This window comes from Mya arenaria, chromosome 10, assembly GCF_026914265.1.
Source record: "Mya arenaria isolate MELC-2E11 chromosome 10, ASM2691426v1".
Taxonomy (NCBI): domain Eukaryota; kingdom Metazoa; phylum Mollusca; class Bivalvia; order Myida; family Myidae; genus Mya; species Mya arenaria.
The window spans coordinates 61,753,433-61,779,426 of NC_069131.1; the positions used below are offsets into that span (position 1 = coordinate 61,753,433).

A 25,994-nucleotide genomic window follows, 5' to 3' on the forward strand; every position below is an offset into this window, starting at 1 on the left:
ACTACATTTCAATAAAAATCTCATAAGAACATTTATCATATAAATTTCGCCTTATAACACTTTGGGTGTACCAGAACACTCTTAAGCAGCTGAAGGTGCATGATTAAGATATTTTATAGAAACAGGGCCCTAAATGTTGATTATAGTGTTTTGATTTTAAGGATTAAAAACAATTCATTCCAGCTGAAGATTGGCGGCTTTTGCCCTTAATTTATATAAGTCATACAGTTTATTAATTATTGCTGTTAATTATTTAAGAGATTGTTCAGTTGATAAATATTGCTGTAAATCATTATAAAAATCATACAGTTTTTCATGATTAATACTGTAAATTGATACTCAGTCCTAGCTATAAACCATACAGTAGCAAGAAGTTCTTCAAGAGACTGAAAGTAAAGCTAACAGTATTTATTTCCAGCCATGTGGTTAATACGAGTTTGGCTGAAATGTTCAAACATGGCTATCTGCAGTGCTCCAGCTAGCCCGTTTTTCAATGGCGCAGCGCCCGTGCCCTTTTTCTTACCACCCTGCCCCCTTTTTGAGTAGTGCCCTTTTCACAAATGCTCTATTAGCCCCAAATATCCCGTTAGTGCCCTTTTTACTATTGAAATCATTATAAAGGATTGACAGCCCTTAATCCGCTGTCATAATTGAGACAAATTATGTAATACTTGTGATAATAGTGTTCCCGCTAGGTATCACCATGCCCCGATTGATTGCTTAAAATATGCCGTACTGCCCTTTCATCTTTCCATGTGCCTTGAACAAGTCATGTGACAGCTAATTGTGTATTTGTGTAGTGAGCAGACGACCTGTGTATTCATAATCGGTCATCTACTAATCCGATAATTAGGAAGAGCCAAATAGGGAAACATCGGCAGGAGGCATGCCTATTGAATGTCAGCCAATCTGAATATACATTGAGAACTCGTTCAATCAATGATGAAAGTTCGTAAAATGTGATAGAAAATGCGAAGAGATGGTGAAAAATGTTGTGAAGCACAATTAAATCTTTTAAAATAATTGTTTATTGTATTGTACAGATGAGACTTGTCATTTTAAACATTGTTGATTTGAAGCAGACGGTCACTGCCGATATGTAAACATAAGAAAGGTGGCGCTAATACAATCAAATACATCACCTTTTCAGTAAATGTTTTGAAAGTTTATTTATAAAATATTCATGATGAAAATTTCTTGGTAATCCACAAAATTATGTTGATGCTTTATTTAGTATTTACTTATCATGTCCACGATCTTGTCAAAATTCGCCGAAACCGCCATTTTGTCAGAACGATTTAATCAATGTTCTATGTTTAATAAGTGATTTTTTAAACCAGGGTAGTGATTTTTATTGTTATTTTATTCTAAAACATCAGCATATTAAACATTATTTTACCAAAGACAATTAAATAACAAACAGGCTGAATGTAACATTCGTACCCAAACCCGATTGTACCAAACTAAGATTCATCCCCTACATTTTTTTTTGTGTGGATCTATTTATTTGATGTTTAACTGTGTTTGTTTTTGTCTTCATCTTACAAACTTTTAAAAGAAATACGTAACATTGCACTAAAGAAGATGCCAAACAAGAACAATCATACTACCACAGACAAAAAGACAAATTTTATTTTTTATATTAAAACACACCCTTCTAAATTTTGAGAAAAAAACAACAACACCATTCTGTATAAATCTGAAAATCATGGAAAATGATTTAAATTGAGTATAAAAACAAATCAAATTCTAGGGGGAGACCCCCCCCAAAAAAAAAAAAAAAAAAAAAAAACAACTCCTTGTGACAGGGGTGGACCCCCCCCCCCCCCCAACCTCTACACGACTCATGTAGCTTGCCCTTTTCAAAACTCCACCCTGCCCTTTTCAAATCCTGGCTGGAGCACTGCTATCTTATAGCTATACTTTAACTTACTTGATAAAACAAATCTTAAAAGCCAAGTTTAAGCCTTCTATAAGTGCCCCCCCTCCAAATCGTTGTATAGTACACAACCTCTGTGTATTGTTGATCTTTATCTTATTGCCTGGTGCCCTTTATCAAATCTCCAATCTGAGTATCCTGCTGTGCAAATTTGGAGGTTTCATTATAATATTGGACCCTAAATGGCCCTAAGCCAATAAACTAATATACAGGAAATTGGCCCCTACTGTGACACAAGTGCAATTAGCAGGAGCAGCACAGCAATGAATTATCATGCAAAATAATAAATATACATAATTTTGACACTAAAGTAAAGATAACAGCTAAGGTATTCATAACAAACTATCAGTTGTTACAATACATAAACATTAAGAATTGAACTTAGGCCCTTACAAGTGCTCATTCAGTGTGCATTAATAGTGTTGTTCTGACCTAGCACCCTGCCCTTTCCAAATCCTGGCTGGAGCACTTAATTACCACCACACTATATTTTAAGCTAACTTAACTCACTACCAGAATATCTTGTAAGCTTACTCAACTTACCAAACTGTGAAGAGTAGGCATGTTCAAACAACAAGATCAGGAAGTCTTCTGTGAATTCGAACGAGCATGGAAACTGTTGCCAAATCTGCAATAGGAAAGTTGTTACTTAAGAACAACAAATTTATACATGCAAGTCCTAATCATGGCCAATATAAAGCAAATATAGAGAAGTAATATATTCAAGGATATATAATTATAACAAGGTTGGTTTTGCTTAAAATAAACATTTACCTTACAAATGTCAAACTTGAAAAAAACCTGAAACTTTTGAGAAGAAAAATCGAGAAAAAAAAATGTTTTCCCAAACAGATTCTACTAATTATACTGATTTTTTTCTCTTAATATATTTAGATAAATTGTACTCATAAAATTGATATACCGTGATAGAAAAGCATATATTCTGTAAGAAAACATTTGTTAATGGCATCTATGAGGCATAACTCATATAACATTTGCAATTAATATCTTACAAAAACATGACATAAAATTGAGGTAATTGGAATTTATATTCCAAGCGGCTTCAAAGAATTCCCTAACAGATTTTATGATGGAAACAATAATTTTCAAGCTTTGTTAAAATTGATATATCTTACCAACTTTTATTAACCAACAACAAACAGCAATTGGCAGATACTCATTAAAACAGCATTTTGTCCTATTTAGCCTAAAATCATTAAATTTTAAATAGCGTTTGTAACGTCTTAGGGTTTAAAGGAATAAAGATTCAACACGCTATTGGACTATGCATGTTAATACTTCTAAAATTACATGTTTGCTATGATGCTATCAGTAGAGAAGTGAACTCAACTATAATATTTGGGAGGCGGAGCCAATATAGCTAGGCGTGCTTGACAGGTTGACCTTAAATCACATTACAGTGTTACTAATGGTTTGCAGCAAAATTTAGTATTTTCTTTAAATATTTTCAATATATGTCAACAACAGAGCTTCTGTTGGAACGCATGATGATCTTTTTTTATTGCGACAAGTATATCTATTCACATTTCAAAAATAAAATTGTTTTCCATGTCAGTCCCTATAAAATATAGAAACTTATGTCCCTTTAAGCCCGAGGGACATGACTTTTATGTGTGTGGCATCTGGCTGAATATGAAACATCTACTATGGCAAAGAAACATGACCACTCTTTGATAAATCCTGCAACACCAGTTGGGTAAGAAAATAATTAATTTTAAATCTCATCATCAATTTTCCCCTTAGGCAAGTATTGGTAAACAAGAGGCCCAAGAGGGCCTATGCTCTACTGGCATGGCTCTTGTGGTCATTTTCAATCCAGAGCATGTACGTATGAGTAATAGGCAACAAAATTAGTTCACTTTTTGTGTTTGGGTAAGCTAAAGGACGCTGCATGTTCAACATCTGAGGACAGAAAGTGTTGTAAGCAGATTAGTTGCATGAACTATTTTAATATGTGCCAAGTAAAGGTAATCTGAGGGTAAAAAATATTTGCTTTCAAAACTGTACTCATGGTCAAAATTTCATTTCTGTAGCTTTAAAAATAAAACAGTTGGTCAAAAGGTCAAAGTCAAGGGCATCCGAGGACAACATTGATGCTCGTTTGCAAAACTGCACATGGTCAAAATTTCATTGCTGTAGCTTTAAAAATTAAAAAGTAAGTAAAAAAAGGTGGGGCCAGCTTTTGCCCTAGGGGCATAATTTCAAATGTTTTGCTAGACGGTCATCATATGATGCTCCACAACGAATATCAAAGGTATGGGCCTTGTGGTTTGAAACAAGAAGATTTTGAAAATATTTCTTAAATAAGTCTCTAGGAAACATGAAAGCCTTGTTCAAAATAGCAAGGATCTGCATAGCTGTTTCAGGCAAAAAGGTTTTTAACATTTACCAATTTAAGTATACCAAACCTGTGAACCCTGGGGCAAAATTTGAACAAACATTTACAAGCAATTGTGACTTTACATGTAAACTTGGCTAAAAATAGACTTCGCTCATATAGACTTGGCTAAAAATAGACTTAGCTAAAAATAGCATTTTTTTAATACTTTTAAGACCCATAATCTAGGCATGCATGGGCGGATCTGGCTGGTTTTCAAAAGAACCCGAGCTTTAATGGATATCTAAATACTGTACAAGTTTCATCGAGATAAAATCAAAACTGAAGACTGTATCAGGTTCACAAGCAATTGTTTACAGACGCACACACTTTTTTTTATACTTTCAAGGCCCATAATCTAGGCATGCATGGGCGGATCTTGCTGGTTTTCAAAAGGAACCAAGCTCTAATGGATATCTAAATACTGTACAAGTTTCATCGAGATACAATCAAAACTGAACACTGTATCATGTTCACAAGCAATTATTTACACAATAGCATTTTTCTATATTATCAAGGCCCATAATCAAGGCATGCATGGGCGGATCTGGCTGGTTTTCAAAAGGAACAGAGCTCTAATGGATATCTAGATACTGTACAAGTTTCATCGAGATACAATCAAAACTGAACACTGTATGGTGTTCACAAGCAATTGTTTACAGACGCACTGATTTTTTATACTTTCAAAGCCCATTATCTAGGCATGCATGGGCGGATCTGGCTGGTTTTCGAAAGGAACCGAGCTTCATACAAGTTTCATCGAGATACAATCAAAACTGAAGACTGTATCGTGTTAACAAGAAATTGATTACAGATGCACGGCCTTTGGCCAGTAGAGCTAAAAATCAGGGAAATGATTGATATGAAGGTTTTTACAAGCCACATGATTTCTAATGTATAAAAAATATCCAATTCTCAAGTTTTCTAATAACAGTAAAAATTATATATCAATACCTGCCAGACGCAATCAAGGAACAGGAGAAAAACTGGCGACTCTTGGCGCTGTTTTGTGATTGCATGTGCCGATTTCGCACATCGGTCTGTGAAAGGATGACCGGCTTGTAACCATTCCCGTTCTATCAATGCTTCGAACCTGACATAAAAAATAAAAGTACAATTGTATAAGCTTAAGTACAATTGTATAAGCTTAAGTACAATTGTATAAGCTTCAGAATATGCACTTGTATAACAGACATGTGTGTCTGTGATTTCGCAACACTTAAAAAAAGACAAATCACGTGCCCTGAAAATGTATCATTCACACGTTTTCAGGGCAAATTAAGGTATAATGCAGATGCCAGTCACAAGACCTATTCTTATAATGCTGGTATATTTCTTTTAGAAAAATACCAAGAATTTGCTGTTTGATTAATGACACACAATCAGTGATTTTTTTCAAAATAATTTTCTGACCAAATTTGGTGATGATTGGACTAAATTGTTGATTGGATAAGACTAGTTATAGGTTATTTTATAAATAAAGGCTGATAACTCTTGAGTGACTTAATCAATATGGCTGGTTATTAAAACTTGTCCAAGATATAAGATATTACGCCCATTCGAAATTTTGACTCATTTGGTGATGATTGTTTAATGGTTTCTAAAGTTATTTATCGAACCAGACTGATTTATGGCACATTCTATAAACAAAGGGCAATGACTCTTAAGTGACTAAAGTGATATGGCTGGTTATCAAACTTGTCCAAGACATGATGCCAATACACAAACAGACCAAATTTGGTGATAAATTTTGGACAAAGGCTTCTAAAGTTTTTGAGCGGACAACAAGGACACATATTCTCGCGAAGAATGTCTACAATGGAAAAACTTTCATTAGAGTTGGGAAGAGGACTTTGTGGGTTTAAATTCTAAGAAAGAGAAATTCAGGTAGTACGGGAAATATTAATGATTTTTTGGGGAAGAATTTGAGCTTTTTTTTTGATAAATGGAGGCTTTTAGACGAGGAGAAAGAGCAAGTATTCCACCCTAAAATTAGCCCAAAATAATCTGCCAATTATTATTTTTTAACTGAGAATATCGAAATGAATCAAAAGTTCATGTTTGGTTAACTATCATGAAATAAAATCACCAGAGAAATTGAATTAATTAATAACAAAACCCAGCAGGTCACCATCCTATTATTATAAATTGACTGAATGAAAAGGTTGGTCTTTTTCTTGTCTTAACAAAGGTAATATAATAATAACACCGGAAATAAGCACAGTACGAGAGTCTCGTAAATTCTGCCAATTATGACAGAAAAGCTAGAAAATAAAGAAAACTTTATTCTACCTTTTGATATCAGTGTGATACTTCTTGTGATATTTTGCTGGTTAGTTCTAAAGCCAAGAATACTGGCGCAATGTTCATATTGCCATCAAATTTCACACATTTTATGAGAAAACAACAAACCAATTCTCCTTGTAATCAGAGTACAAAAACATAAAAAAGGTGAGTGTCCATGGCATTAATGAAAGGTTTTCATTGGCTGGCAGGGATTCTTCAAGAACTGACGCATGGAACTATTTCTCTTGTCATGGAAACAATATTAAAGGAATATCCTGAGATTGTTTTTTCTTCTATGTCTAAGTAAAACAGTGCATTATTAAGTTTTCACTAAATGGTTTTTTTAGCAACACTTCGGCAATTAGTCACCAATGAAGCATCAGTCAGTCTTCGCCTCATCACTGATCAATCATAGATAAGTCACTAGAAGGTTACAAAAGGGTCAACAATCTTGTCTTGGCCTAAACAATTGCTGCCCAGTGAAAACCTACAATAGTCTACAATAAAAATAAAACTCTTGGAAACCTTCTGTGCCACCAAATCAGTTGCAGACAGCCTTTTTTTAAATGTTCACAAGGCTGATTGCAACCAATGCAACTGCCCTGAATCCTTAAATGTAGCACCAACATTGAAACCTTTCAGAGACCTCTGAATTCACTAAGCAACTGTCAGTTTTTGAGAAAAATGAGAAAAAAAAAAACTGTCAGTTTTTATTGTCACGAAGGGGTCACATCAAAGGTCGCAACAGTGAAACAGTGAAAATAATAAAATAATACTTAACTAATAAAGACACCAGAAAGCAGAATTATAATATGTACAGTGAAACCTTTCAGAGACTTATGAAATCTTTTAGCAAATGTCATTTTTTTGTCACGAAGGGGTCACAAAAGCAATACAGTGAAATATAATTTTATTTCACTAATAGTAATAAAACACCAGGAGCATGTAATATATTCAGAAAACCTTTCAGAGACCTCTGAAATCTCTCAGTGATTGTCAAAAAATGAGATGTTAAAAAGGGGTCACAACAGTGATACAGTGAAATATCCTTTTTTTTCTCTAATAAAAACACCAGAAAGCATATGATATATACAGTGAAACCTTTAGAGATCTCTGAAATCTCTCAGCGATTGTCATCTGTTATTGTCATAAATGGGTCGCATATACATGTAAGGTCGCAATAGTAAAGCAGTGAAATAACATTTTTATTTCATTGATAAAAACACTGAAAGCATATATCGTCAACATAGTGCAATAACACAATAAATGCATATAGGAATTGAAGCAGATATTGAGTTGTTGCAGGAAGGTGATGATATATAGGGAAATGTTTTAGAGAATTCTGAAATCCCTCAGCAATTGTCAATTTTTTATTGTCATGAAGGGTGACACTGTATCTACAGTGATATAGTGCAATATCATTTATATTTCACTGATAAGAGAAAATATATACACTTCTTACCCAGTAAAAGTCCTGCAGTCTGGATCCATTATGACCTGTGCCAGTGATGTCACCTGGAGGGTTGTGTCCATGCCTTCAGATCCATGGACAAGCACGCACGCAGCTGTAGAGGAAAGATATTATTAGGTAAAATAAAAATTGGTTTGATTAGATACCAAGTTTACTTTTTATTTCAATATACAATGTAGGAGAAACTTTTTATAAAATACACCAAAATGCAACATTTTGGACTACGGTAGGCATTGTTTTAAATTTTCTTAGAGGAGTACACCCTGGAACCCCCTGCCAACACTTCCATTAGAATAAATTTCGGTTCGGAGGGAGGGGTGCATGGCAAAAGGTTATGCCCCTAAGATATGCACACTCTAATGCTAAATCCTGGATCCAAATATTGAAAGACAGTAAATGTTTTGTCCTCATTGTAAAGATGTCATAGAGATAGAATATCTTTTTTTTTTAGTGTGTCCTTTATATGATAATATAAGACAAGAATATTTAGAAAATAAGAAAACACAAATAAAGTTTAATATATTGATGTCTTGTAATATTGAAAATTTTGTGAAAAAAACTGCACACCATTTATACTCAGCTTTTAAAAACAGAAATCCTCTTTTTCAAGAATAAACATTATTAGCTTGTTACAAGTTGTGACTGTTAGTATATTGTATTGTATATAAAATATATCGATGTAAGTGTATCAAAATTACAAACTATGTTTTGACAGATACTATTATTTGATCCATTTTAATTTGCACAAGTAGTTTTCAATTGTATGTAATGTGTGATGTTTCAAGGGCTGGTGGCCTTCTAGTAAATAAACTGTTTGTTGTTGTTTGTTGTTATTGTTGTGCAACAAATTTCATGTGAATGAGTAATTGCCATTTTGAAGTTTTTGCTCCAGGCTGACGTCATCGACAATATCAGCAAGGCCATCACTGCAAATTATACAACAAGATTTCTTTGTGGGGACTGCAAACCGCAAAATGTTTTTGCACAATGCTGACGTTAGTGGTGATAACAGCAAGGCCACCACTGCTAATTATACAACAAATATGTGTGGGGACTTCAGATCATGAAATCTTTTTGCACAATGTCGATGTCAGAGGCAATAACAGCAGGCCTGTAATCACCGTGAATTATACATTCAACAACAATGTATGGGGACTGCAGGTTATGGTGCTGTCAGACAAAAATTGCTACAACGGCAACATATAATTATAGAGTAGTTAGGCCACTACTTTTATATAAATTGGTTTACAAAACCGGCGGGTCTAATTTTTCCGAAAAGTACAAAAAAATAAAAAAGGAATTTCATTTTTTTTATCAAAATTATTTTTCCGACCGTATTAATTTGGTGCGAAACGAAAGAAAAATAAATAGATAAGAGTACGAAAGCAGTAGATCTCGACTGGTTTGTTGTTCCGTAGCAGTATTGCCGATTTTTAGTGATAGCATGTGAGCCATCCAACTGTTATGGCAGCGCCGTTGGCAATGGCGGAATTGACGATAGCAGTCATTCTTTGTATGAAATAATTTATCAAGATACGCAGGAGATGTTAAAATAACAATAGTAAAAATATTGGCAAATTTAACAGCCGACACTTACAATAACTGTCACGTGATTGTTGTTTTTCCCCGCCAATTTAGGTCATGAAAATACTATTGTTTATAGATAAAAAATAAAATTGTCAGCGGCTGCCATCGAATTAATAGACACAAATATATGTAAATTATGTGTTAGAAAAACATTTTTAAGCATTTTATGGTTAAATATGAAATAACAGTGCACTAAGTGTGAGTGGAGAAATCGAAAGTAAATTTTTTAAGTTGACACCGGTGACCTAGTTTCACAAGTTCGGTTGGTGGTGTTTATAGATTTTAAATCACAGACTGGTTTGGAAATACTTGTCAATTTAAAGCTTGTGTTTATTATAGATTACATATTTATTCATGTTTTTGTATATAACATTCTATACTTATGTATAGCCGTTTTCCATTGTATTACGTGATATGAACATTGGTATTTGTATAAAATGTCTGCTTTTGTTTTCCGTATAATGCGGAACTTAGCATTTGAAAATAAAAGTTGAAAAGAAAGGGTTTAAAGTAGAGTGAAAACAATGAAAGAGTTGAACACATGTGTCAATGACATTACCGGGAGTTGTAACTGTGCAAAACATTTAGATAAAACAACACAGAAAACTTTTTGAATTAGTCCGTTTAATCTGTTATGAACTTGACATTTCACTATAAATGAGATTTGTTGTTGTAACCAAGGAATGCTTTTTGAAATGAAAAATAAACAAGCAAGTATAGATGCCCTGTGAACTCATGTATACACAAAATGGCAGAGTTTGGAGAAGATGAAAATATCCGATACATAATTATGGATTTCACTGTCAGTTTACTATCATTGTGCATAAAGTTAAGTCACATGCTAGATTTATTATTTTGCTATGTGATTTTTATGTACTAATATGGTAATTTGCTGCAAGATTTGAATTTGAAATGGATTTGGTGAACATCAATTGGTAAATATCCCGGTCCGAAAATAACCGGACTTAGCATGGACCGGGTTACACAAAACTAGGACCCCGCATGGTAAGGGTAATTAAAACTCAAATTAAGGTCTAGTTTGGTTTTGAGTTTTTCAGGAATTGTTTTCATAATATTAAAGCTCAAATGTCTTCCTAAAATGTTACTTCCTTATTTACAAAATTGGTAATTATTTTACTTTATTGACATTTTCCAATATTGAATTAAATGAAACAATGTTTAGAAAATGTAATTTATTGTTTTAATACAGTGCACTTTTTGTGTATTTTAATGCGTAAAATTCGCCTTCTCCTTTCTTTCAATCTAATATCGGTCAGTTTTTAAGTGTGCTGCATTTACTTTTGCTTTAGCAATAAAAATGCTGCATACCATTAAATCTAAACAAATGTCTTGCTGAGTGATATTCAATGTATCTTTGAAAAAAGTGTAGTTTATACATGTTAACATGTTTTATAGTCAATTTCATTGATGTTTTATATGCACAGTATGTAAGATTTAAACTGTGTGTTTAATTAGAACTTTGAAACTTTGAGTGTATTAAAACATGCATTAATAGCAGTTTTAAAATTTAAAATGTCCAGTAAATGATATAATTTCTCAATGTGTATGTTGTTCTCTGATTTTTGCTCTTCAATAGTATGTTTTGTGACTTTTTTCCCTTTTTTTTTTTTTTTTTTTTTTTTCGACCACCCAGTCGACATTTTTTCGGAAAATTCTTGTAAACCAAAAAATAAAAAAGGAGTGGCCTTATGTGCCTTAAAGCTGCACTTTCACAGATTGACAGTTTTGACATTTATGATTTTTTTGGTCTCAGAATCAGCTGATTTTGCCATCAAGGCCTTCAATTCAGTCATATAAGATAACTCACAATACAATAGAACTCATTATTTCGAGAAACGGCCAAAACATTTATTTTCTTAAAGAGTTAGTAATGCTTTCAAGCACAAAACATCAATTTTCAACTATAAATATGAAATGCTGCGATCTTATGTTTAGTCCTCCTTCTCATAGCAAAAAAATTTGTTTGGTTAGGGTTACAAAAATTCATTTCATATTTCAAAAATAGGTAGGGTAGGTAGGCTTTTTATTTTTTTTTTTTTTTTTTTTATTAGGCTTTATTTAAGAATGCATTTTCATCATTGGAGAATGGTGTTAAAGTTATCTCCTGTATAAGCATTTAAGGTTTTAAACTCCATATTTAAACAAGAGCCGTCGTAAGACAGCGCGCTCGACTACGCCGCTTTGACTGAAGTGAATACAATAACGATGTAATATTACCAAGTTTGGTCTCTTTATGTCAAACCTAACTATAATTATTCCATACATAAGGTGACTTTGATGCTGAAGCCCGAACAATGACGCAAGTCATTCAAATAACTTGATTTCCCATTATGAAAATGTGGTTAAGAATATACAAATATGCCTTTCAAAAGAAATTTAAAAAAAAAAAAAATTCAAGGGCCAGAATTTGTATTTAGGGTTGAAATGGAGTTATGTTTCTTGTTGTAAGATGGTCGTAAATAATTTTGAATTTTAACAAGTGCATTGAATGAATGGTATAGAGGCTTTTTTTATTAAAATCCCAATTTGCCCTTAACTTTAACTTGCCTAAAACTTTAAATCAATCAGGGGCCATAACTTGAATTAATTAAGGATATGGAGTTATGTAAACTCATTGGGTGGCGGTCCTGAACAATTGTGTGAAGAATTAAGTCAATTGAATGAAGGGTATAGAAGTTATTAATAAATATCCCAACCTGCCCTAAAACTTTAACCTAAGTTCCATGGACAATCAGGGGCCATAATTTGTATTAAAGATAATATGGAGTTATCAAACCTCATTATATGATGGCTCTGGACAACTGTGTGAAGTATTAAGTCAATTGAATGAATGGTATTGGAGTTTTAAGTGAAAATCCCAACTTGCCCTAAAACTTTAACCTGCCCTAAAACTTTAACCTAAGTCAATCAGGGGCCATAACTTGTATTTAGGATAATATGGAGTTATTTAATCTCATTGTGTGATGGTCCTGAACAACTGTGTGAAGTATTAGGTCAATTGAATGAAGGGTATAGAAGTTATTAATAAATATCCCAACCTGCCCTAAAACTTTAACCTAAGATCCATAGTCAATCAGGGGCCATAATTTGTATTAAAGATAATATGGAGTTATCTAACCTCATTATGTGATGGCTCTGAACAACTGTGTGAAGTATTAAGTCAATTGAATGAATGGTATTGGAGTTTTAAGTGAAAATCCCAACTTGCCCTAAAACTTTAACCTGCCCTAAAACTTTAACCTAAGTCAATCAGGGGCCATAACTTGTATTTAGGATAATAAGGAGTTATGTAACCTCATTGTGTGATGGTCCTGAACAACTGTGTGAAATATTTAGTCAATTGGACAAAGGGTATAGAAGTTATTAATAAATATCCCAACCTGCCCTAAAACTTTAACCTAAGTTCCATAGTCAATCAGGGGCCATAATCTGTGTAAAGAATACTATGGAGTTATCTCACCTCGTCATGTGATGGCCCTGAACAACTGTGTGAAGTATTAAGTCAATTGAATGAAGGGTATTGGACTTATAAGTGAAAATCCCAACTTGCCCTAAAACTTGAACTGGACGCCGACGCCAGGGCGAGTAGTATAGCCCACCTATTCTTCAAATAGTCGAGCTAAAAACCAAAAAAAAAGAGAAAGTTTTTCATTATTTTTTTCAAACTGACTATAACAAGAGGCCCAAAAGGGCCTACGCTCTACTGGCATGGCTCTTGTGGTCATTTTCAATCCGAGGACAACATTAATTCTTGTTTGCAAAACTGTTCACATGGTCAAAATTTCATTACTGTAGCTTTAAAAATTAATAAGTAAGTCAAAAGGGGTGGGGCCAGCTTTTGCCCAAGGGGCATTATTTCAAATGTTTTCAATTGCATCATTTGATGCTCCACAACAAATATCAAAGGTATGGGCCTTGTGGTTTGAAACAAGAAGATTTTGAAAATATTTCTTAAATAAGTCTCTAGGAAAATTGTGACACCCAGGGCAGTGCCAGTTTTGACTGGGGGGGGGGGGGGGGGGGAGTCCGTCCCTTACAAAGAAAAGAGAGCTCTTCCCTGGGCCTCCGCCAACGTCGCCGAGGTCGTTTGCATTTGCCACACTGGTCCCTTGCGGGACAATCTCCGTGGGGGGGGGGGGGGGCAGTAATGACCCCAGGGGCATAATTTGAACAAACCTTCACAAGCAATTGTGACTTTACATGTATACTTGGCTAAAAATAGACATCGCTCATGTAGACTTGGCTAAAAATAGACTTAGCATTTTTTATACTTTCAAGACCCATAATCCAGGCATGCATGGGCAGATCTGGCTGGTTTTCAAAAGGAACCGAGTTCTAATGGCTATCTAAATACTGTACAAGTTTCATTGAGATACAATCAAAACTGAAGACTGTATCATGTTCACAAGCAATTGTTTACAGACAAACTGATTTTTTAATACTTTCAAGGCCCATAATCTAGGCATGCATGGTCAGATCTGGCTGGTTTTAGAAAGGAACCGAGCTCTAATGGATATCTAAATACTGTACAAGTTTCATTGAGATACAATCAAAACTGAAGACTGTATCATGTTCACAAGCTAGTGTTTACACAATAGCTTTTTTTTATACTATCAAGGGCCATAATCTAGGCATGCATGGGCGGATCTGGCTGGTTTTCGAAAGGAACCGAGCTCTAATGGATATCTAGATACTGTACAAGTTTCATCGAGATACAATCAAAACTGAAGACTGTATCGTGTTCACAACCAATTGTTTACAGACGCACGAATGCAGGGACGCACGGATGCACATACTACGTACACATTACCATCATATAAGCTCTTCTGGCCTTTGGCCAGTAGAGCTAAAAACGGTAGGGTCGGCGCCTATTCCATAGGTAGGGTCGGGTAACCCGAACCAAATGTATTTTTTTTAGGCCTAATAATATCAGCGAATCATACAATAGTTTACCTTAAAAGATAACATGAATGTCATTAATGACAGTACTAGTGTTAACGTTACCGGGTAACTAGGGTTTTAGGTAGAGGATTTTGGGAGGGTTATGCACCCTATCCTTTTTTGGTAGCACATTTCTGCCCTCATGGAGACCAGAATGTGCACCCTCCTGCCTTCAAAGAGTGAAATTATTTTGATAATCAAATATTTCTTTTGTTTTGATTAAAAATTGAAATTTGATAATGAATTCAAACAAACTTTACATTATTTAGCAGTTGAAACCTAATATTACATCTGAAAAACACAATTTTTAACATTTTCTATGAAATTCATAATGCTTATTTTTAATCATTCACAGCCCAATACTTTGTGGGTTTTTGTCCCTTAGCACCCAGTCCCTTCCTGCAGCACCCTGTCCTTTTAAAAAACCCTGCTAAAACCCTACATTAACAAAATTCTGGGTGCTTATTCACAAGTGTCTTGAGTTTTGAAACTGGGCAGGTTTTGTTCTTGGTCAACATTCACTAACCTATGAGTCTTAGTTTAAAACTCGATATCAAGTTCTTTAATGCTTCAAAATATCTACCAGTATAGTACAACCCCATTGGTTTGTACTTGCTTGGCTTGGCTTTAATTCCTTGTTGGCTCAAACTAAATGTAAAGGACCGATTTCTTTTAGTGTAAGTAGACATTCCCGCTTAACTCAAATCTTCCAGGCTTGAGGAATTTTTTTTCGGTTCCTGGGAGTGCCAGTCAACGGTAGTGAGGTTTCTACTGTATAATGTAAGCACTTTTTACAAAATATGTGTGCCTGATTGTAAATCAGATTATTTGTGACAGATCCGATGTGTGAAAATGTATATAATTTTCTGTCACGGATTAAAAACTTAAACTTTATTTTTTAAATTTTTGCTGATGAATAAAATACATTCGAACAAGATGAATAAAATATCAATTTTGATATTTTAAAATTGTTGCTTTTCAAAGCCATTGTAGTAAGCAAATTCCGAAGGTTACCCGTTACTCTGAATAATGGGTGGTGTTATTTGCCAACTATGTTGTTTAAGAACTTTATATGATTAATAACAGTTCATGACCATATAACTTATATAATAACATAGTATACATAAACAGCCAAACATAATCAGATATGATTTTCCCAATTATAAGTTGAGATGGCACATATTCTAATACGTATATATATTTCCTTAATTAATAAATAAAGGGAGTGAACTGAACATTCATTTTATACATGTATTATTAATAGTAGAGAGAATATGAAAGAACAGAATATCAATAGTAGTCTTAATGATGACAGTACCATAAACAGGAACTTTTGTTCTGACTTTTATGTCCTGGAATTTGAAAACTGAACAACATCATTAAGTCAGTTTGTTAAAATACACAGTACTGCGTTACCACATAGAAACACTCCTTGAACACATTGTTCTGTTTTATGGACGTAAAATGTTTACATTGGACATTTTTGAGCCAACCTGTGGGCCCAAAAAAATTAGGGTAGTCAAATTTGTTTGCATTAATTTATAAGTTGCTTTATTTCAGTCAAAATCAAGAGAGGGAAATATTATTTTATCCTTATTATTGCATTATATAAGTGCATGGTACATCATAATTATAATAAAAATAAAATCAAACTTTTCCATATGCCTCTTATTTATCTTTTATCCTCTTAAAGCTATTGACCATCCTTTAAGGAATGGATTGCGGGGTTGATGTCATAATCGGGGTATGAACGCAATTGGGCTGGTCAAAGTGTGTGGTGTCCGAAGGCCCAATTGCGTTCTTATCCCCGATAATGACATCAATCCTTGTTGAAACTCATCTGAAAGGTGCAGAGATTAAATATATCTTCTTAGTCAGATAGCGTAATAAAAAAAATAGAGGGCATGAAATGCAGATAGCTGATTGGCTGCAATAAATTGATGAACTATGAGTCATATACAAAAGGCATATGATACAAACAAACAACAAACATTGATTAAATCACAGTTAGTCAAGGGATATTATTAAATGCTATGAACATTACAGTTACTAATTTGTATGGCCATGTTTTCTAATATAGTCTAATCCTAGTCAGCACAATATACAAACATCTTCGTAATTGATTCTCAGTTGGCAAAAGTTGTGGTAAATGAGCAGCCTTGTTATGCATTTATTGCCGGTATATGCCAATAATGTCTTTATTTATATACCACATACAAAGAAGATTAATGAAATTGTCTTTCGCAGGCTCAAATGTATGACAAATAAAACTAATATCTTCCCACATATAATTTATTGACGTAGATAGGAAAAAAAGAAAAGGCCAGATTGCATTTTTTCATCCTGACTTGAAAATTTTTTTGCTGATGAATAAAATACATTCGAACAAGATGAATTGTTGCTTTTCAAAGCCATTGTAGTAAGCAAATTACGAAGGTTACCCGTTACTTTGAATAATGGGTGGTGTTATTTGCCAACTATGTTGTTTAAGAACTTTATATGATAAATAACAGTTCATGGCCACTAACTTATATAATAACATAGTATACATAAACAGCCAAACATAATCAGATATGATTTTCCCAATTATAAGTTTAGATGGCACATATTCTAATACGTATATTTCCTTAATTAATAAATAAAGGGAGTGAACTGAACATTCATTTTATACATGTATTATTAATAGTAGAGAGAATATGAAGGAACAGAATATCAATAGTAGTCTTAATGATGACAGCACCGTAAACAGGAACCTGAACAACATCATTAAGTCAGTTTGTTAAAATACACAGTACTGCGTTACCACATAGAAACACTCCTTGAACACATTGTTCTGTTTTATGGACGTAAAATGTTTACATTGGACATTTTTGAGCCAACCTGTGGGCCCAAAACAATTAGGGTAGTCAAATTTGTTTGCATTAATTTATAAGTTGCTTTATTTCAGTCAAAATCAAGAGAGGGAAATATTATTTTATCCTTATTATTGCATTATATAAGTGCATGGTACATCATAATTATAATAAAAATAAAATCAAACTTTTCCATATGCCTCTTATTTATCTCTTATCCTCTTAACGCTGTTGACCATCCTTTAAGGAATGAATTACGGGGTTGATGTCATAATCGGGGTATGAACGCAATTGGGCTGGTCAAAGTGTGTGGTGTCCGAAGGCCCAATTGCGTTCTTATCCCCGATAATGACATCAATCCTTGCTGAAACTCATCTGAAAGGTGCGGAGATAAAATATATCTTCTTAGTCAGATAGCATAATAAAAAAAATAGAGGGCATAAAATGCAGATAGCTGATTGGCTGCAATAAATTGATGAACTATGAGTCATATACAAAAGGCATAAGATACAAACAAACAACAAAAATTTATTAAATCACAGTTTGTCAAGGGATATTATTAAATGCTATGAACATAACAGTTACTAATTTGTATGGCCATGTTTTTCTAATATAGTCGCTCCTAGTCTGCACAACATACAAACATCTTCGTAAATGATTCTCAGCTGGCAAAAGTTGTGGTAAATGAGCAGCCTTGTTATGCATTTATTGCAGGTATATGCCAATAATGTCTTTATTTATATATCACATACAAAGAAGATTAATGAAATTGTCTTTCGCAGGCTCAAATGTATGACAAATAAAACTAATATCTTCCCACATATAATTTATTGACGTAGATAGGAAAAAAAGAAAAGGCCAGATTGCATTTTTTCATCCTGACTTGAAAAAATTGTTTCAGTTCTAAATAAAAGAGTTTGTGGAACATTAAAATTCAGACATTGATTCCCAAATGTTGAGACCATTTCTTACTGAGACTGCATTTCAGGGAGTCAGGTAGGGATGAATGTCTTATTTATTTTTCTCTGCACTGATTGGTTAAGGATACAGGATAGAACACAGAAATCTCGCTCATTTCATTTTGTTAGACATGCAATACACCCCTGCTAGTTTATTTATTCTAAACAACCCTCCGTTAGTGTATTTTCAATACACCCCCAGCTGGTGTTTATCCCATACACCCTCAGCTATTCCATTTTCAATACATTCCGTATACCCTCAGCTATTCCATTTTCAATACACCCACAGCTAGTGTGTATTCCGTATACCCTCAGCTATTCCATTTTCAATACACCCCCAGCTGGTGTTTATCCCATACACCCTCAGCTATTCCATTTTCAATACACCCCCAGCTAGTGTGTATTCCATACACCCTCAGCTATTCCATTTTCAATACACCCCCAGCTAGTGTGTATTCCGTACACCCTCAGCTATTCCATTTTCAATACACCCCCAGCTGGTGTGTATTCCAATAACCCTCAGCTATTCCATTTTCAATAACCCCCAGCTAGTGTGTATTCCGTACACCCTCAGCTATTCCATTTTCAATACACCCCCAGCTGGTGTGTATTCCATACACCCTCAGCTATTCCATTTTCAATACACCCTCCGCTGGTGAGTATTCTATACACCCTCAGCTATTCCATTTTCAATACACCCCCAGCTGGTGTGTATTCCATACACCCTCAGCTATTCCATTTTCAATACACCCTCAGCTGGTGAGTATTCTATACACCCTCAGCTATTCCATTTTCAATACACCCTTTGTTAGCGTATATTGCATACACCCTCAGCTAGTTTTTTTTCAATACAGCCTCAGATAGTGTACATTCCGTTCACCCTCAGAAAGTGTATATTTCGGACACTCTGAGCTGGTATAAATTCAATATACACTCAGATAGTGTTTATTCTATACAATCTCAGATAGTGTATATTCCATTCACCCTCAGATAGTGTATATTTCGGACACTCTTGAGCTGGTATATATTCAATATACCCTCAGATAGAGTTTATTCTATACAACCTCAGATAGTGTACATTCCATTCACCCTCAGATAGTGTATATTCCGGACACCCACAGCTGGAGCACATTCACCCTCAGCTAGCTAGTGCAGTATATGGTATGTCATTTTAAATGTGTCCTCTATTTAAACATAGATGAAGTAACACATAAAAATAGTCTACACATACATGTACGAGTATTGCTTTCCAACTTGTAGCTTTCATTATACGCATGGCAACTTACAGTCTATTTCTTACCTTAATGATAACATATGGTATACAATTTCAAAAGTAAGAACAAATCCCGTATTATTACACATATGGAAACTTACCGTCTTTATCAACGCACTGTGCCACCAGACAGGCGCAGGTCAGTATGTCTTTCACGTGTGACAGCCAACCGCTAGATTCAAGCTTTGACAGCCACTTGTCCTGTGTAGCGCTTGTGTCGGAACATGCTGAAATTTAACCATATCGTCTTAACGGATGTGAAGATTCTTGTATTGGTAGCAAATGATCCAGTGTAACATTGGATGAAATGTAAATTGATATTTGACTGAGTAAAGTAACCGTAACTTATATGACATTTTACAAATTCTGCATACATGTACATAGGCATGAACAGCTTAACATTTCACGAAGGGCTATTCCATTTATAACCCCCGGGAGAAAGGCACTTTAATATTATGCCACCCCCCTACAGAAGCAAATTTACCCTTTTGGGTACCAAATTAGCAAAAAATATCACCCACCCATACATTATTCAAATAATTGCCATCACTCGGGGGTTATATGTTTTACTGGAAAAGCCCTGAGAACAATCTGCTTTACAATTTGTGCTGGTTTTCAGTCATTGCTATAAGTCGTTTTTGAGCTAATAATGCGAGTTTACATTTTCTTCGTTATTTATGACAGAACATAAACTTGTCTGGTTACCGCAGCGATCAACTTGCTTCCCACGAGCCATCTGGTGTTCGATTCCTAGCATGGGCACATACAAGTTTGGATTTAAGAATGTTAAAACGGGCTATAACCATTTTGGTGTTGGGCTTGGGGGGGGGGGCTTCAGGTCATTGGGGGTGAAGCCCTCTGCCCCAAAAACAACCAAGAGCTGTGACATATGCCCCTGATGGGATCTTGTTTGATGAATAGCCATGATTAGAGCAGACAAGATGTTTGTAAAACATATACCCCTCATATGGCAGTCAATTAGTCATTTTGCATTTAATGTCTGTGGGATAATTAAGGCAATGACTAACCTTTCCACCAAGTTTGAGGACTGTAGGTGCAAGTGTTCTCCTTATATTGATCAGTAAATGTTTGTCTGAAGTTTGACCTGAACTCTAAAACTAATAGGGGTCATCTGCTGGTCATTAACAACCCCACCAAGTTTGAGGATGGGAGGCCTTAGCAATCTCTAGTCCAACAGTCTTTTTGTGTTCAAGGTCACCAAAACAGTGACCTTTGACCTACTGACCTCAAAGCAATAAGGGTTATTTGCTATTATGATCATCCTCCCTACCAAGTTTGAGGACAATAGCCCAAGTGAACCAGTACACTTGTTATCAATCTAACAAAGTCTGGTCTACAAACCGACCAACTGACCCCAGGCATCTAAAATTCATATAAGTGTACATCAGATAATTTAAACTAAACATTGTACATACCTTCTATGAGTTTGATGAGTGATTCATGGAACACCGGTCTTCTCTCTATCGATTGGTTGATCCTTTTCCACTGTGAGTAGTGGGCCTCTGGCTCATAGCCCCCGCCTGTAGAAAAATAGTGTGCTTTGATTAACAACTTATAAATTCTGATGCACAGCAAAGGCATGCATAAAATGCATACTATATATCTTATAATAAGATAACGACACAAAAGTATACAAATAAAAAGGTGATTTTCATTATAGGTGAATAATTTTTTCAGTACAATACTCTGATTCTAGTCTTAAATTTGAGTTAAATCTATGTTGGTTAATGAATACAGGCCCTAGGTCTTTTCGATTAGGAAAAATGGGTTACTAATTCTAAAATTGGAAATTTACACTTTGAATAGAAATGAACAAGAATGCTTTAAAAAAAATAGACAGAAATGATAAAAGAATGTGATAGAGTAGTTTCTTTAGAAATACACCAACTTTTTTATTATTTAGGGAAAAGGTAAAGGTTTTAGCATGGGAAACTTGCCAAATTCCAGCCAGAAATTGGTCAGAAAAACACGCACTGCAGGACTAAACATACATAATCAATAAAAAGTTACCAGTCTTCATCTCCAGCTTGGCCAGGGTCTGTGAGCGAGTGTCTATGATATAACCACGAACACCGATGCCGAGAACAGCATTAACGAGCTTCTCGTCATCTTTACATCGTTTTCCACTTGCTCCAGTCAGAGGCTGACTACACCTCATCAGCACGGCCTATGGAAACAATCAAGAGAATTCGTAAACAATAAAGATATTTGTATAATGCACAAAAATTATCATTGTTTTTAATTTTATTTCCAGAAGGGACAGGCATGGAGTGGAAAACAGATTACCACATTTTGCTATTTGTATTGCACGTGGATTTATAATGGGTATATAATAATCTTAATAATTTTCTATCACTACATTTTAATACTTTATCATCCCTGATTCAAACATTCAGACCAATAAAGTTTCATCAAGATAGTGCCAAATATGTGGTATCTATGTCATCAGGCTGAAACAAGATGAGTACACCATTTTTGTTTTGGTATTATAACCATTTTAAACAGCTATAAGACTGTACATGAATATCAACTTAATCATAATAAACTGTAGTTTATGTATATAATTTGTCTAGGAAACAAAATGGGATACTAATGCATGTATTTATGCTTAACATTTTTTAAGAAATTGGGGCCTGACCTGAAATGAGAAAAAAATAGAATGGTTTAAACAGTGGTCAAAAATAACACAAGCCCGCAAGCCCTGCACTGGTAACATGTCTTCCGGGCTTGCTCAAATTCTGAATTTTATATAGCAGGGCTTGTTAAAAAATTTGATGCCAAGCAATAGTATAATAATTCAGGCTTGTTCATTCAAAAGTCTAATTTCGATGACTGATTTAAAGGCACTGTTTACTTTTCCAAAAAAAGTAAAAAAAATCTTTACCTACCAACCCATATTTTGTTAAGGCAGTAACCAGAAACAAACATATTTTTTTTCTTTAGGCCTTATGTACAGTTAAGAAAAAGCCTCAAAACAAAAGGGACAAAACTCATCAATCATTACTGCCAGAGTAATGGACTTTGCTATACATGAGCTCTACAATTGTCTCTAGCAATATCTTACGATCGTTTTTCAGCTACGACCAATCTTAAAGCAGTACTCTCAAAAATTGACAGTTATGACCTTTTTTTAAATCTTTTGTCTCAGAATCAGCTCATTTTGACATCAGTGACATCAGTGCCTTCAATTCAATCATATAAGATAACTCTCATAGAACAGATCTCAATTGTTTGGTGAACTGCTGAAAATTTCATTTTTCTTTAATCGTTGGTAACGGTTTTACCCATAAAACATAAATTTTCAAATTATGAAAACTGCAATCTGCTCTTTTGTCAGCAGTCTTATATTACCTATAGTTTCCAGACATTGACAGAAAAATTGGCTCAATCCAAGACAAAGAAAATAAAAAAGATGTCATAACAATCAATCTGTGAGAGTTCAGCTTCAAAGATATTTCATAATGCCGACCAAGACACTAAGGCTATGACAAAACCTCCATTGTTTTGCTTCGAAAAACATCCAAGCTAAGTTTTATTAAGGAATTCTTCAAGACCTCTTACAGCAATGGAACTGTTGACATAAATGTGAGTGTCCACTTCACAAGTGGACCTGGGCAGAATCACACATTTTGAATTCCAAGAATAGAGTCACCCCTAACTGTCAAAGTCGTGACTTAATAAAGCTAACTGTGAATGTTTCTAGCCACCTGATAATAAAAGTTAAACTTAGTGACCTTCCATCCCTTCTCTTTGAAGAGCTCAGTGCAAGAATGACATAACCCCTTCCACTTTTATATAAAGTTACATCTCTTCTATACCCTGGATTTTGTGAATTCCTGGTCAACTTAAATATCGTGTCTCAGCTGGGTCATTATCACATCCGAAAAAAGAAGTCTTTAACAGAATATTGTTTTTCTTAACATCAAGTCAACAGTTTATATAAGGGTTATTGGATACAAATTCTGTTACTATTTTGCAAGATGTTTCATAAGCAGACAATTTCTGAACAAAATATTTTGAAGAAATAAAAGGGATTATCAGGGGACTCAATAAGCGGACGTAGACGTATAATACGTCTTGAAAATTCCCTATAATAGCCTTGTACACCTCTTTTAATGGGACCGGACGTTTTTATTATCTCCTGTTTTAATGGGTCAGAGTCGGATTTTCCTGTGTGTGTGTAAGCTTATTTATACCCATTCGGCGATCGATTTTCGTAAGCGACAACCGATGGTTATGTCACAATTCATGACAAAAAGAGTTTTGATATAATACATATTACACAATAGGAAGACTTACGTTTTACACTCTTGTAATGGTTGAATATAAATATTTTGAATTGTGCATCAAATGCGCTACTTTACCTACAAATTCTATGAAAATTCCGAATGGCCGAAACGTTGTTTCATAATAAATAATTTGTGTTGAAGTTGGGCTTCTTTAATTATCACCATATGAAAATTCCTAAAAATTCCTGAAAATCAGACATGGAATTTTAAAACATTCCTGATTTTGGGTCTTATTGAAACCCCTGGATTTATCATTGTTTCTATGGACCCTCAAATGTCAAAATAATTAATTTGGTTATAAATACTCTCTTATCTGATTCTTTTTATTTTCTTGCCGGGAAACATTCAATAGGGACAATAACAAAACGAATATCCCAATCCTGATTTTTTTTGTCTGAGTAAGAAAGTTTCAGGCAAAAACAAGGTTTAAAGGGCTTATTTCAATCCTCTGGAAATTGTTTTCAAAGAAAAATATTTCCATTTAAAAGTACTTTTTACTAATTGCAAATGTTCACAAAAAAAATAAAATGGGCCCATTTGAGTCCGAGTTTGAGACATATGCCCGGATAAGCAAATTCATAATAAAGGTCCTATTAATAATGCACTATTTCAGTTTACAATGTCATTTTAACATCGGGCTACAGTACTTTTTATGACAAGATTTCGTCAGGGCGGCATACTGCCATATTGCACCGGACTGGAATACAGACTATCAAATTTTGCTGTTTGTTAAACATGTGGACTTATGATGGGTATATAAAAAAACATTTTTTTTTCTATTACTATATTTTAATACTTAAAGATGCACTCTTACTCCCAAATAAGATTTACCACAATTAATACAATTGTTTAAAGTTACCGAAAAGGATTAATAAATGTCAAAAACAATGATTCTGATGAAGGATACCAAGTTTAATTTGAAAGGAAGGTGCAGAAAACACAGTAATTCTACCTTATGAGATAATAGGAGATCACAGTAAATCTTTTAGCATTCACCAATCATTTAATATTTTTGCGTTTTCAGCTATTAAATACAAGGTTACAATCTTGTTATCAGTAATTAATATTTTCCATAAATGCATTATTTAGTAAGTAGTTAAAGGTTTATCACTCAAAATTTATGTTTGTTATACATGTGTATGTATTGATTTTGAATGAGAGTGTCACTTTAATCATCCCTGATTCAAACATTCAGACCAATAAAGTTTCATCAAGATAGTGCCAAAATTGTGGCATCTAGGGTGTAAACAAGTTTCTCCTATGAGTTCACCAAATTGACCCAGATAACTAAATCTTAGATTTCATTAAGACCAAATGCCATCAAGATAATTAGACCAAAAGAGAATAGAAATAACTATTGTCAGTGTTCTCCATAAGAACCGGCAAAAATGGGCAAATCAAATGTTACTTGGGCCGGCTCAAATTTGCAAAAATAGATAATCGCAAAAATAGATAATTTTAAGTAGAATAAGTAGTAGCTGGTTGGTTACTTATATAATTGAGATGATTTAATCCAATTTTTTTGAGAACCCTGTATATTTTTCAAGATGCATAAACCAACCTCTTCAGTTTTTATTAACAAACTGTTACCTACGTAACATAAGAAAAAAACAATACAGGAGTAGACAGGTGGTAAGATTTATCACCGAACACGAAAAAAAACAAATATTTTCTTTTCAAAAGTACACATGGGCGGCACCACACGTTTTAAATTTATCACCTTAAGAACACAAACAAGTCTCATGTTCTTACTAAGATCTCTTTTGTTCAAATTTCCAATTATGAATGACTCTCGTATATTCCATGTGACAGGAAAGTTTGTATTTTTTTATAGGAATATATGTTTCCCTACTGGAAAACAATATCTATATTGAAAGTTAATAATTTTGCAAAAAAATAAAGCTTTTCTCAGTACATATGTGATAAATGAGGCCTAGCAAATTTTGGGTAAAACATC

General features: G+C 34.2%; 1 protein-coding gene across 1 annotated transcript in view; it reads right to left on the bottom strand.

The window, feature by feature from the left end:
- LOC128206097 (myotubularin-related protein 9-like) overlaps positions 1-25,994 on the bottom strand; it is a 49,231-nt gene that overhangs the window by 11,661 nt on the left and 11,576 nt on the right. The window contains exons 6-11 of the mRNA XM_052908265.1: positions 21,759-21,915; positions 21,164-21,268; positions 19,829-19,954; positions 8,086-8,188; positions 5,292-5,430; positions 2,483-2,567 (exon numbers count right to left, since the gene is read on the bottom strand). Coding sequence (XP_052764225.1) covers positions 2,483-2,567; positions 5,292-5,430; positions 8,086-8,188; positions 19,829-19,954; positions 21,164-21,268; positions 21,759-21,915 — 715 coding nt within the window. The remainder of the gene's footprint in view (positions 1-2,482; positions 2,568-5,291; positions 5,431-8,085; positions 8,189-19,828; positions 19,955-21,163; positions 21,269-21,758; positions 21,916-25,994) is intronic.